General features: G+C 39.3%; 1 protein-coding gene across 1 annotated transcript in view; it reads right to left on the bottom strand.

The window, feature by feature from the left end:
* Window positions 1-482: 482 nt before the first annotated feature.
* Window positions 483-14,775, bottom strand: part of znf804a (zinc finger protein 804A) — a 352,992-nt gene continuing 338,699 nt past the window's right edge. Inside the window, exons 3-4 of the mRNA XM_060828122.1 lie at window positions 8,226-8,356; window positions 483-3,918 (exon numbers count right to left, since the gene is read on the bottom strand). Of these exons, the coding sequence (XP_060684105.1) occupies window positions 483-3,918; window positions 8,226-8,356 (3,567 nt within the window). The remainder of the gene's footprint in view (window positions 3,919-8,225; window positions 8,357-14,775) is intronic.

Below are 14,775 nucleotides of genomic sequence, written 5' to 3'. Positions count from 1 at the left end.
TACAAAATTCAGTGACAAGGTGCATCAGGTATACACACAACATTCACTTCATAAAAAAACATAGCATACAACAAATAATTACAACAAAGTATAAAGAAAGTCCATACCTAATATATTTTAAAAGTTTTGTGTGTATTTTGGACCAAATTTATGGATATTTATTTACATTGCTGTAAACACTATCAGCAGTACATTGATATTAATGTTCTGTCAACTTCAAGTATAGTCGCAGGTTCTGCAGCAAGAAGGGAACATTCCAATATAAGATGCAAAAAAAAAGGATTTGTGTGACACATTACAAAGGGCATCCTTATTATTCTCTCCACCACTTTGTAAAAAGATTGTAAACACACCCAAAATAGGTAATGCCAATAATATTTTACAGGCTTATTGAAAATCCAGGCCTGGATTCCAGGCTATTTAGGTAAACATATTGTTCATTTCATATTTCATGTGTTGCGACCTGTCAGATGCAGGAAGGTTTAGGTGGTAAAATTGGAATGAAGTAAATGGTGGAGTGGAATAGTCGGTGTGTGCAGCGTTAGTAATGGGGGGAACAATGTAGTAGCTGGCAAGGGATGGAGGGCAAAATGGCCTGGGAGAAGAGCACAAGCAGGAATAATGTGTAGTTGTGGAGCTGCTAGAAAAGTCGGGTGACCTCCTTGATAAAGTCCGGGGGTTAATGAAATATGTGCTAAGTGTGGAGGGAGAGGATGGGCATGTGGAACAGACTGTGAGTGTGGTTGCATGAATACTCCTGCAGACACTGCAGCTGCATTGGCAGCGTGATGTTGGAGCACAGTGTGATGAATTGTTGTAATTGATGCAGTCGTCACCGATTGTTGACGAGGGACTGGTTGCTGCATGGGAATTGCTGCAATGGGTGAAGATGTCTTCACTTTGCTGACTAGCTTCTGCTGTTCTACGTGCTGTTGAGCTTGAATCTGCAGTTGCTTGTATTTCTCAATTTCCTCTGGTGTGAATGATATTGTTTGAGAGAGTGGAGAGAAAGTTTTGTGCGTTTGTTCAGTACTTTCATTTTGATTGTCAATTGTCACTGGTGCTCCATTCTGCAGAGCTTGCTGGGTGTTGCAGGGTGGAATATTTGATTTATCTTGAAGCCATGATGCTCCTTTTGCGTGTGTCTCAGGTGCAGTTTCATAATGACAGAGAAATACCTCATTTAGAGATGGCTTGATATCTTTGTTATCGTCATATAAATCTGTCTGTTTCTGATGAATTACATCTCTCTGTGATAGAGTCTTCATAGTCGGTACCTTTTCACTCTGTGCCAACATAGTGCCATCATTTAGGACAAATGAAAGCCTGGGAAGCAAAATATTCTCTGAAGGATCTTTGTGATTAATCCACATTTCTGAAAAACTGTTTTTTGTGTGCTCATCAAATTCATGTCTGTCATGTGTCATTTTAGATGCTTCTGCATCTGTAAAATGGTTGTTTATCTTTGAATGGTAATCCTCCGCAAGTGTTCCTGTTGACAGCTTGAATACTGAACTGCAGCTTTCCTCTGCCTTCTGTATAGCAGGGTGAGAGATATTTATCATATTTGTATCTTGCCTTGGAGTATTTGGTGCAGAATTTTCACAGAGATTCTCTTGACATGATGAATCGCAAGGCTGCAACTCATCAGCTGACAAACTTTTACTCTTTTCTCTTACTGATATTTTGCTCTTTACATTATGCCTGGCTTTACGTTGCTTCTTTCGTCGGTGAGATTGTTCTCTCTGACCATATCTACAATCCGAGTTAGAACTACCCACTTGGCTCAAGTGGTTGCCTGATGAATTTGGGATTTGTTTGTGATCTTCATCTGGAGATGAAGGAAGTCTATGTCTGCTGCGTTTGTGATCGACAATGACAGGCTTGCCATTCAGAGAGTCATACCTTCTCTTCACTGAAAGATTCTGGCAAGAATGTCTTTCTTCACTTTGTTGATCTGAATACTCAATGTCTGAAAAAGAATTGTAGCCATTGCTTCTTATTCTTTGCTTACTTGTACAAGACCATGTGGTACATGATGAATGGCAGTCTCTTAAAGAATCCCCAGACAACAAACATAGCTTGTGTTGTTTGCAATCAATTCTTTCACTGCCTGTAAGAAAATCACCATCTTCTCCATATCCCTCACTACCCTCTCTTTTCTCTCTCAATTCTTTATTCGTATTGCATATTCTGTTATGACATTTACTTTGCCAAGTGTCTCTTTTTACATTATTGTAATCAATTATTCTCTGAGTTTTACTCAGTTTTTCTGAGACTGCATTATGTTGATCACATTTTATTTCAAATTGTTCCAGGTGTCCTTCTGAATATTCTTTTTGTTGTTGTTCTTGTCTGTGTTTGCATTCCACCATGTCTGTAGTATTCTCCTGTTTAAATAGCTCATCAGCCCTCTCACTTGCCTCCTTTTTTGACACCACTGACAATTTTCTCCTTTTCACTTTTTTAGTGATGCAGTTATGCTCTCTCTCTTTTCTGTTGTTATAACTTTCTTTTTCAGTTTCTTTTTCCCGTTGCTTCCGCTTTAAACACCTGTAAGACTTCTTGTGCTTTTTCCATCTTTTACGTTTGCAATAGGGTGTAATTTCTTTAACTGGTTCCTCCTCGTCAGTTCCATTGTAGTAGATGTTTAATCCAACCACTTGTTCATCACAAATATCCAGTGTCTTTTCAAAATCATTGACAGCACCTTGTACATTGAGGCTAGAGCCAACTGGTTTCATTTCAGAAAATCCACTTAAAAAATTCCTTTTGGCAGGTCTGCTTAATTCTTTTGATGAGGTTTGGGATGTCTTTAAATAATTTGCTTTGGATTTACTCTCCTCCACATAGCTTTTAGTTCGGGATGACTTAAAGTCAAAATATAGAGGGTTGCAGCAAAAAGATATGGAAGGCTCAGTGTTAGTAAAATTCAACATCTCTGAAGGCCACTGAAGGACAGTTGACTCATCCTTGCTGACAACAGGAAAGAAAGGTACATCTGGTCTTCTGCATACACAAGGATTGTTTTGTGTGTCGGCACTTTCTGTCTCTAAATGTAGAGAGCAACAATTCTCAGTCAAACCACGAAGGAATTTTTCAGTGATATCACCATTTTGTGTTAACTCTTTAGCTGATTTAGATGTTTCATCTTCCACTGGTGAACTTAATACTTCATTACATAACGTACCAACTCCATGTCTGTTCTCATCAGGATTAAAACATACTGAAGTGTCATTTTCTGAAGTTTTTTCGTCCTTAGTTACAACCTTATAGAGTGTATCTTGTTTATCGACTGGCAGAGAAGCGCAGAAGGGAAACTTTGGCTTATTCTTACATTGAACTTGAGACACACAGCAAGTTAAACAGCTTTCTGCTGTACTGTTGTGTTCCTTCATTATCAAATCCTGCACCCCTTCTTTAGTCAATGATGTTGCATTGGTGCAGAAATTGCTTCCCAGTTCGTGCTTACTGCTTTCTGGCTTTACTTCAAAGTCTGCAACTGTTTCTATGCTGGAATTTGTTTGCGTACTGTAAGTATTCCAATTGATTTTGCGTTTGAGGCTTGTATTCATTTTGTTTGATCCTTCTTCAGTGCTGTCACAGAAAACTGCTGCCGATGATTCCAATTTGACAGGAGTTTTCTTGGGAAAGGAAAAGGAGAATCCTATTTTTTGACCACAGGTTTGTTTTCCCAGTAAACAATGTTCAGCCTTACAGATGTCAGATGTATTGCTTACAGAAAGTTTATTCTCTTCTCTATTAATATCTTCTGTGCTGTTTGCCAAGCCAGTTTCTGGATCTGCTGATTTACTGTCTGCTCTTCCACCATTCAGGCTGCCAAGTTGCTGATTTGTCCCTGAAGCATTTTTAACAGCAACAGTTGTGGACTTGAACATTGGACCACTCCCTGGGGCACTAAAGCACAACAAACAAGACAATCTGAAACTCTGAGCAACACATAGATATACCATTATTGTCAATTCTACCATCAACAGCAAAGAAAGACATAATAACATGTGTAGGTAGTTGTATTTCTTTCTAGAAGGATAAGGCTGACAATGCTCGAATTTCTGAAATAACTAACAGCATTAGGTTCTGTGCAGGTTACATAGTTAAGCAAAATTCTAGCTGACAGTTTTTATAATCAGCAACCCAACTCAGCAAAATACTGCAGATGCTGGGATTGTGAAGCGGACACACAGAAAGTGTTGGAGAAGCCTGGAGGTCTGGCAGCCTCTGTGAAGAGACAGAGATACAGTAAATATTTTGAGGCTGGTAACTTTGCTCTGAACCCAAGAAAATTAGTTTGGACCTCCAGATTGCTAGTGAAAAAGTATGGCATTGGAAAAGCACAGCTGGTCAGGCAGCATCTGAGGAGCAGGAGAGTCAACATCTCAAACATAAGGAATGATGGCTGATGAAGAACCTATGCTCAAAACATTGACTCTCCTGCTCCTTAGATGCTGTGCTTTTCCAGCATCACTTTTTGACTCTGATCTCCAGCATTTGCAGTCCTCACTTTCTCCTTCAGGCTACTAGTCCAAAAATGTTAACACTATGTCTCAATCTTGGAGAATTATTGTTTTGCAGAATGATAATTAGTTTAAAAATAACACCTTTTGTACTAAGCACTTAAGGATATATGTGTATGGCATCAGTAGAGAATGGCAAGAAGGTAAATAGTAGAAAATATATTAAAATCTGGGTTAAAGAAAGAAAGTGTACAGGTCAACTTGGTTTGGTTGAAGAATTGGAAGGTATTGTCAAAATAATTATCTCTACATTGTATAATTTTAACGTGGATATATCATTAAAGTTCATCAAAGTTTCAGAGAATTGAGAAATAACTAATCAAGAAATTCAGGAAACACCTTCCACAGCAACAGAGATATGGAATTGTTGAACAGAAATATTACATTTGCTTGGATGGATTCCCCAATTACACTTCTGTGTGAAGTTTCCCTTGGGTCCAAGCCAGGATAAAAGACAAGAATTTCAATTGCCGTTCATGTCCAGTGCAAATTGAGTTTCTACACTCTTTTTGTGCAGGCTTGAAAATGATTGTGCTGTCCAGAAAATAACACTATAGATTTAAGTAATCAGCAAAGTAAGTTTTAACTAATTACACATGTTTGCAGACCATTGAGGAGGGTCTTCAAATGCAGTTTTTCTTTTTGGCATAAGGAGGCTAGTAAACATTTTTAAAAGCCATGGGTATTGAAAAATATTATATTTTGCAAACAAAATACTGACTAATGTATACCAACTAAATTACCAAATAGTTTTAAATCACACAAAACCAGGTTATAGTCCAATAGGTTTATTTGGAAGCACTAGCTTTTGGAGCGCTGTTCCTTCATCAACCACTTGATGAAGGGGCAGCGTTCCAAAAACTAGTGCTTCCAAATAAATCTGTTGGACAATAACCTGCTGTTGTGTGATTTTTAACCTTGTACACCCCAGTCCAACACCGGCACCTCCAAATCACAAATACTTTTAGCTTTTAAAGTTATTTTTGTTTTTGACAATAATCTCAGATGTTTGGCATGCTACTCTGAGGGGGATTAAAAAAAAGCTTACTTTTGCGAAATAAACATTTTCAGCTGTAATACTAAAGAGTAACAGTTTACTGTTAAACATATCGAGGTTTTTTTTTACCAATGCAATAAACAGTAATATTCTACAGTGTGACCTACTGCTGGTTGAATGAAGGTCTCATGTTTGTGATTATGTAAAGAGATTTGAGTTTAAACCTAAACCACAAATTCCCTTCGGAAAACAAGGTCAATTTCAAATGTAATTAGTTGCATAGCAGAAATTTTACCATAGTATGCAAATGATTAATAAATGGATATTTAAATTAGAATATTTTAGGTTTCAAGAAAACCTTTCGTAAAAGGAATCTTCCCATTTATTATATATCTTGCTCATAACTAAGGCAGATATTCTTCTGTTGTACAAGTGACATTGGACCTGGAATATGACCATACCTAGAGCAAAAGTTGAGCATTATCCTGACATTAACCACTGATTTATGATCTGCATAGATATATGGCACAGATACAGGCCTAATTAGCTCACGCTGGTGTTTAAGCTCTACTCAAGCTTCTGCTTATCAATCCATTTCCAAATTTATCATGGTAAACTTTGACTCCCATCTCACTCATTTTCTAATTTATTTTTAAATGCAACTATGTTCAACAAGTCTCTGTGGTAGTGAGTTCTACATTTCTCACTATTCTTTACACAAAGAAGTTTCTTCTAAATTATCAATTGGATTTAGAGTTAAACAGCATGGAAATGGACCCTTCAATCCAACTCTTCCATGCTGACCAGATGTCCCAAATAAACCTGTTGGACTATAACCTGCTGTTGTGTGATTTTTGCATTTGCTAGCACCCGGCCCAGAATCCTCCAAACCCTTCCTACTCATATGCCCATCCAGATGCCTTTTAAATGTTGTAATTGTACCAGCCTCTACCACTTTCTCTGGCAGCTCATTCCATACACATACCACCCTCTGCATTTTGCTCTTTAGGTCCCTTTTAAGTATTTCCCTCCCCACCTTAAACCTATGCCCTCTAGTTTCAGACTCCCCCAACCAGCTAAAGGATCTTGGCTATTCACACTATCCATGCCCCTCATTTCTTGGTGATTAATGTATATTGATAGTCTTTAGTTACACAAGGAAGGGCCGACCAAAACGTCAACTCTCCTGCTCCTTGGATGCTGCCTGACCTGCTGTGCTTTTCCAGCACCACACTCTCAACTCTAATCTTTAGCATCCGCAGACCTCACTTTCGTTTAGTTATACATTTGCCCACCAGAGGAAACGTTCTCCCTGTATTCAATTCATTAAAGTCTTTCAATTTTTAATGACCTCTACTGGATCACCATTCAGCCTTTTTTCAAGAGAATTGAGACCCTATCTGTCACTCCTTTATTAATAATGTAAATCCACACGTTTCTGATGAGATCTTTGTAAGTTTCTGCATCTTCTTCAATGCCTCCAAATCATTTTTAGGATAAAATGGCCACAATTGTAAACATTACTCCAAGTTTAGTCAGACTAAGGTTTAATACAGGTTTTGTATTACCTACGTTTGAATTCCATACCTTTAAATGATATAGCCTAGCGCTTGATTTTTTTTTTAAATGGACTCGCTAAACTATGCTGCAATGTTTAGTGACTATCCATTAGCACTTCAAAATCTGTTTGTTCCTTCATTTCACCTGGACTTGCCCCATCATATACAATCACAACTGACCTCTCTATTAGTTTAGAATATATATTTACTGGTATTAGTTAAAGCAAAATCAATACTGTTTGATGATTAGAATTGATACTTCCCTATGTCCCATATGTTTTTCCCTGATCTCTGTTAGTTCACTTTGATTGCCCTTAAGCTTTGGGAAACACTGTGATCCTATTTTGTATATGTTAATATATATTATCTGGAACCATCAAGGAATTGAACAAGTTTAAATTGTTCAAGAGTTTAAATTTTTCATGAGATTTAAAACAAAAACATTTAAATTTGTCATCAGGTTCCCTTTAAGGAGGTTGCAACCTTCCTCTAAGCCAGAAGATCTAGAATGAAGTCATATTACAGGGCTTAATGGTCAATTCATAACATGGCAAAGCAACTTGAGTATCAACCTTAAATCCTTCTAACAAATCCTTCTTCACTGTCAAGCATTAGAAAGAAATTGGGACCTCTTCCATTTGTTACTCATAACTCTGAACTACAACGTTGCCATTGTACATCAAACTCTGCCATTGTACATCAAACTCCTTCAGAGCTCTGGTAGCTGGATTGCTGGTGTGGATCAGATTTGTGCCATAGGGTTAATCCCAATTCTGGTTGGGATCAATTTGGGGCTTACTGGTTTCTTGCCCTGTCTACAATGCAGTGGATCAGACCTATCATTGGTCTCAAGAAAAAAAGAGGCTCCTTTTTGTGCATCTATGCTAGGAAAGGTGTTCATTTCACGTAGATTCAAGTACTTTTCAGCATCAGTTAGCTCAGTTTGCTGGTCGGCTGGTTGGTGATGCCAACACCATGGGCTCAATTCCCAAACCCAACTGAGATTACCAAGAAGGTTCCAGCAAGTCCCGATGTGTGCTTAGCCTTGGGTTAAACCATCATCATTCGGCTTTCTCTAATGAGCAAGCCTCATATGGTCTAGTCGGACTATGACAGCTTTATTTATTTACTCACCACACAATTTGCTTTCTGAGTTCAGCTAGCTCATGTAAACGTTTGAGAGCCTTCTCCTGTTTCTTTTCATCTTTTCTTGACTTGGAGGCCACATTCCGGGCAAACTCCCTCTGCTTCAATTCTTTAAGTCTCTGAAAAATAGAACAGTCATAAATTTAAATTACAAGGCTTCTAACCTTAATCATACTGTATTATGAATCCACTTTCTTTCTGTAATAGCTGTATTTGGCAGATGTAGTGAGGGTGACACAGTGGATCAGTGACTGACCTTCCATCTATTTACAAATCCAACTCAGATTGGTAGGATCTGTCTTCTGGTTACCAATAACTGTATGAAATGAGTTTGAGGAAGTTGGCATTCTATAGGCAGGGCTGAGAACATCAAACCAAATGAAATGGGTGAAAATACAGATGAGAATCGTTGACAGATTTCTAAGAGAAGCTGCTGTAGAAAATAGGAAAGAATGTAGCAGTTTGTTCCTCTATTTTGAAGTTATGATGAGATACCTTACTGGAACTGAAAGAGGGAACTTTAAAGTTCATTTCTTTAGATCTGTGATCTACTTGACCTGAGGGTGCTTGATATTGACTATTTTGTTCATGAGCACTAATATTCTTCACTATGAACATACAAGTTCATAAAAAAAGCGGCACTAAGTTAATTGCACTCATCTGCAATGAGTCGATGACTAAGTATTAGTTTTAAAATATATTGGGGTATTGCATACTGTTTGTGCATTATTTGACAGTGGAATGTTAGCCATGTAAAGACCTCTTATTATACAGGATTCCAGCCAATGGTTATTGAGCAGTCCTCTGTTGGGTCTTCATAGTATAAGTGCGATGACCTTTCTGAGGCTGAGGGGTTACAGAATGGCAGAAATGCAGGTCTGTGAATCAGTTGGGTTAAATCTACCAGTTCTTGCAAAATAACTGTCATTGCATTAAACACTTTTGGGGTGGCACGGTGGCTCAGTGGTTAGCACTGCTGCCTCACAGCACCAGGGACCTGGGTTCGACTCCCATCACAAGCAACTGTCTGTGTGGAGGTTGTACATTCTCCCTGTGTCTGCATGGGTTTCCTCTGGGTGCTCCGGTTTCCTCCCACAGTCCAAAGGTGTGCAGGTCAGGTGAATTAGTCATGCAAAATTGCCCATAGTGTTAGGTGCATTAGTCAGGGATAAATATGGGGAACAGGTCTGGGTGGGTTACTCTTCAGAGGGTTGGTGTGGATTAGTTGGGCCGTAGGGCCTGTTTCCACACTGTAGGTAATCTAATTGTGTTTTCTTTTTCTTATGGAACAGCAGGGTAGTGGGTGGATATTTTGTGTTACCAGTATTACCTAGCATTACCCCATGTAAAGAAAAAAGCTTAAATTTAAATTTAACTTGTATATAAACCAAATGCAAGCTAACATTGGAAATTTTTGACATTGGCAATACCAATTAAATTCAGGCTGCAAACTATTTGTCAGAATCCACCAATATAACCAAAACAAAGTAGAAGGTAGGCTTGCAGGTTAGTGATGGGGTGGATTGTTACTGGAAGGGATAGAATGTGTGAATGTCATATTGCATTAAGGAAGCATAAAAGTACATGGAAATTGGTAATAGAACAAGCAAAAAGGTTTGATATCTTAATGCACAAAGTTTTCAGAATAAGGAAGAAAAACCTGATGGCACAAATTGAGGGAAATGAATAAGATTTCTAGACATTACAGAAACATGGTTACAAGGACGTCAAGACTAGGAACTTAATCTTTAGGGATGTTTGATCTTTCAGAAAAACTGGAGGAATGGAAAAGATGGTAGGATAGCACGGTTAATAAGAGATTAGATGAGGACAATTGTGAGAGATGACCGAGGTTCAGATGATGCACGGTCCATTTGGCTGGAGGTAAAAACGCAGCAAGGGAAAGCAGATATTGGTAAGAGAATTGTACAGACCCCCAAACAGTAATCATTCTGCAGGAAAAGCTATAAATCAACAAATAGTAAGAGCATGCAAAAAGAATTGAGCAATAGTTAATCTTCATGATTTCTAGGTTAATAAAATTGGAAAGCACAGCTACGACAACAAATTCATAGACTGCACAGGGATAGATTTCTTGAGCGATATGCCATGGACCAACCAGGAAACAGGCTATCCTCGATCTGATATGGATAATAATGCATATGTAATAGAATAATATTGGAGTAAAAGATCTGTTAGGAAGTAGTGATCAGTCCCAGAGTGAGAAACTTTGTTTGAAAACAATCATGTTTAACCTCAATCAAGGGAATTTCAATGAAATGAGGATAGAGTTAGTTAAAGTGAATTGGGAGATAGATTAGTAGGTGGATAGTAAACAATATGTTTTTTTGAGGTAATTAATGACTTTCAGCAAAAATAGTCACCAGTAAGGAGGAAAGATCCTAACAGAGGGATAAACCCACCATGGCTAACCAAAGAAGTTAAGGAGAATATTTAGTAGACCAAAAAAAATAGAGGAGGCAAAAGTCAGTGATAGGTCCGAAGACTGGGATAAATTCAGAATCCAGAAAAGGAGAATTGAAAAGCTAATAAAGAGAAAAAATATAGACTACGAGGGCAGCCTAGTGAGGGAATGTAAAAGCCGAGAGTAAGATCTTCTTTAAATATATAAAAAGAAGACAGAGGTCAAAGAGAACAAACGCCCCTTAGAAAATGAATCTGGGGAGATGGTTATGGGGGACAAGGAAATAGCAGAGATGTTAAACAAATATTTTGCATCAATCTTTACAGTAGAAGATACTTTAATATCGAATTAATACTAAAGGATATGGGGGAGGAATTAAATGCCATCACCATCACCATCACTAAGGAAGTGGGTATTAGACAAACTAATGGGGTTAAAGGCAGATAACTTCCCTGGCCCTGAAGGCTTGTATCCCAAGATCCTAAAAACTATGGCTACAGGGATAGTGGTTGCATTAATTGTAACTTCCTAAACATCCTCTGGATTCTGAAGAAGTACCAAATGATTGGAAAACTGCCAATGTGATGTCCTAGTCAAAAAGGGAGGGAAGCAAGAAATGGGGAACTATAGGCCAATTAGCCTAGCATCTATTGTTGGAATCAATTATTATTAAGAAAGTAACGGCAGAACGTTTGGAAAATCATGACTCATCAAGCAGAATCAGCATGGTGTCATGAAAGGGCATCCATAGATTTCCTAGACTATTGGAGAAGGCCATTTGGCCCATTGAGTCTGCACTGACCCCCCCCGCCCCCCCCCCCCCCCGTGAGGGTTGAAGAGCTCCCACCCCAACCCACCCACCAACCAACATATCTCCTAACCTCTTATTTCCCATTGCTAACCCACCTAGCCTGCACATCCCTAGACACTATGGGGCAATTTAGCATGGCTAATACACCTAACCTGCACATCTTTGGGTTCTGGGAATAAGCCAGAGCACACAGTGGAAACCCACAGACAATGGGAGAATGTGTGTAAACTCCACATCACCAGTCACCCAAGGCTGGAATCAAATTTGGGTTCCTGGTGCTGAGAGGTAACAGTGTTAATCACTGAGGCACCATGCTGCTTCCATGTCTGAAGAAACATGTCTGATTAGCTTATGAGAGATTTTTGAGGCAGTCTTAACCAAAGTGGATAGAGGGGATGGGTTGTATTTGGACTTACAGAAGGCCTTCAATAAGGTACCTCACTAAAAGTTAAGTCATAAGATAATAGCCCACGGGGTTGAAGGTATTATATTGGCATTGACAGAGAATTGGCTCGTGGGCAGAATTGAGTGGAGATAAGAGAGTCTTTTTCAGGTTGGTGACCTGTGACCAGTGGAGTTCCACATGGATCAGATCTGGGACCACAACTGTTTACAATATATATTAATGACTTCGAGGAAAGATGCAAATGTACTATAGCCAAATTTGCAGACAACACAAAAATATTTGGAAAGGCAAGTTATGAGAGGGATATAAGTAGTTTATAGAAAGATATGAATAGAGTAAGTAGGCAAAAAGTTGGGAAATGGAGCATCATGTGGGAAAATGTGAAGCTGTTCTTTTTGGAAGGGAGTTCATAAAAAAATTATTTAAATGGAGAAAAACTGCAGAAAGCTGCAACCCAAAGGGATTTCATGATATTTGTGCACAAAACACAGAAAGCTTGCACACAAGTGTAGCAAATAATCAGGAGTTCAATGAAATGTTCGCCCTTATTTAAATGGGTTTGGAGTTTAAGAGTAAGGAAGTCTTACTGCGACTGGACAAGGTGGTGGTGAGACCACATCTGAGGACTGTGTGCAGTTTTGTTCCCTTTATTTCAGAAAATATATGATTGCATTGTTGGCAGTGCAGGGAACAATCACTAGGATGATGCCCAGTATAGAGGTATTGTATTCTGAGTAAAGATTAAACAGGTTGGGACCCAACTCACTGGAGTTTAGAAGAATGAGAGATAATCTCATTGACACACATAGGATTCTTAAGGAACTTAACAAAGTAAATACTGACAGGATGTTTCCCCTCATGGGAGAGTCCAGGATTAAAGGCACAGTCTTACTTCTGAGACTGAGATGAAGAGGAATTTCATCTCACAAGGCATTGTGTCTTTGGAATTCCTAGCCACAGAGAGCTGTGAGGCAGGGTCTTTGTGTAGAGTTAAGACTGAGATAGACACATTCTTGATCAGTATGGGAATCAAGAGTTATAGAGTCATAGAGATATACAGCATGGAAACAGATCCTTCGGTCCAACCGTGCATGCCAACCAGGTATCCCAACCCAATCTAGTCCCACCTGCCAGCACCCAGCCCATATCCTTTCCTATTCATATACCCATCCAAATGCCTTTTAAATGTTGCAATTGTACCAGCTTCCACACATCCGCACATCATTCCGTACACGTACCACCCTCTGTGTGGAAAAGTTGCCCCTTTGGTCTCTTTTATATCTTTTCCCTCTCACCCTAAACCTATGACCTCTAGTTCTGGACTCCCCAACCCCAGGGAAAAGACTTTGCCTATTTACCCTATCCTTGTCCCTCATAATTTCTATAAGATCACCCCTCAGCCTCCGATGCTCCAGGGAAAACAGCCCCAGCCTGTTCAGCCTCTCCCTATAGCTCAAATTCTCCAACCCTGGCAACATCCTTGTAAATCTTGTCTGAACCCTTTCACATTTCACAACATCTTTCCAATAGGAAGGAGACCAGAATTGCATGCAATATTCCAACGGTGGCCTAACCAATGTCCTGTACAGCCGCAACATGACCTCCCAACTCCTGTACTCAATACTTTGACTAATAAAGGAAAGCATACTAAATGCCTTCATCACTATCCTATCTACCTGTGACTCCACTTTCAAGGAGTTATGAACCTGCACTTCAAGGTCTCTTTGTTCAGCAACGCTCCCTAGGACCTTACCATTAAGTGTATAAGTCCTGCTAAGATTTGCTTTCCCAAAATGCAGCACCTCACATTTACTTGAATTAAACTCCATGTGCCACTTCTCAGCCCATTGGCCCATCTGGTCCAGATCCTGTTGTAATCTGAGGTAACCCTCTTCGCTACACCTCTAATTTTGGGGTCATCTGCAAACTTATTAATTGTACCTCTTATGCTCGCATCCAAATCATTTATATAAATGACAAAAAGTAGAGGACCCAGCACCGATCCTTGTGGCACTCCATTAGTCACAGGCCTCCAGTCTGAAAAACAACCCTCCAACACCACCGTCTGTCTTCTACCTTTGAGCCAGTTCTGTATCCAAATGGTTAGTTCTCCCTGTATTCCATGAGATCTAACCTTGCTAATCAGTCTCCCATGGGGAACCTTTTCGAACGCCTTACTGAAGTCCATATAGATCACATCATACCACTCTGCCTTCATCAATCCTCTTTGTTACTTCCTCAAAAAACTCAATCTAGTTTGTGAGACATGATTTCCCATGCACAAAGCCATGTTGATGATCCCTAATTAGTCCATGCCTTTCCAAATACATGTACATCCTGTCCCTCAGGATTCCCTCCAACATCTTGCCCATCACCCATGTCAGGTTCAGTGGTCTATAGTTCCTGGGCTGTCTTTACTGCCCTTCTTAAACAGTGGCACCACGTTAGCCAACCTCTATTCTTCCAGCACCTCACCTGTGACTATCGGTGATACAAATATCTCAGCAAGAGGCCCAGCAATCACTTCTCTAGCTTCCCACAGAGTTCTAGGGTACACCTGATCAGATCCTGGGGATTTATCCACTTTTGCCCATTTCAAGACATCCAGCACTTCCTCCTCTGTAATATGGATATTTGGCAAGATGTCACCATCTATTTCCCTATAGTCTATATCTTCCATATGGGAAAAAGGAGAAGTGAGGACTGTCAGATCAGTCATAACCCTATTGAACTGTGGAGGGATATTCATGTTCCTATTTCTCACGATCTTCTGGTCTTATTAACATTTGCTGGTTAGTTCATATGTAAAGGAGATTAACTGAATGCATGGAGGTGAACTTGCCAAGAGATGATTACTTACTTAGATAATTCTAAGTATCTTTGAAGATAAAGAAAG

This window comes from Hemiscyllium ocellatum, chromosome 7, assembly GCF_020745735.1.
Source record: "Hemiscyllium ocellatum isolate sHemOce1 chromosome 7, sHemOce1.pat.X.cur, whole genome shotgun sequence".
Lineage (NCBI taxonomy): Eukaryota > Metazoa > Chordata > Chondrichthyes > Orectolobiformes > Hemiscylliidae > Hemiscyllium > Hemiscyllium ocellatum.
The sequence above is the reverse complement of the archived record's forward strand: the minus strand, read 5'-3'. Positions and strand labels throughout refer to the sequence as shown.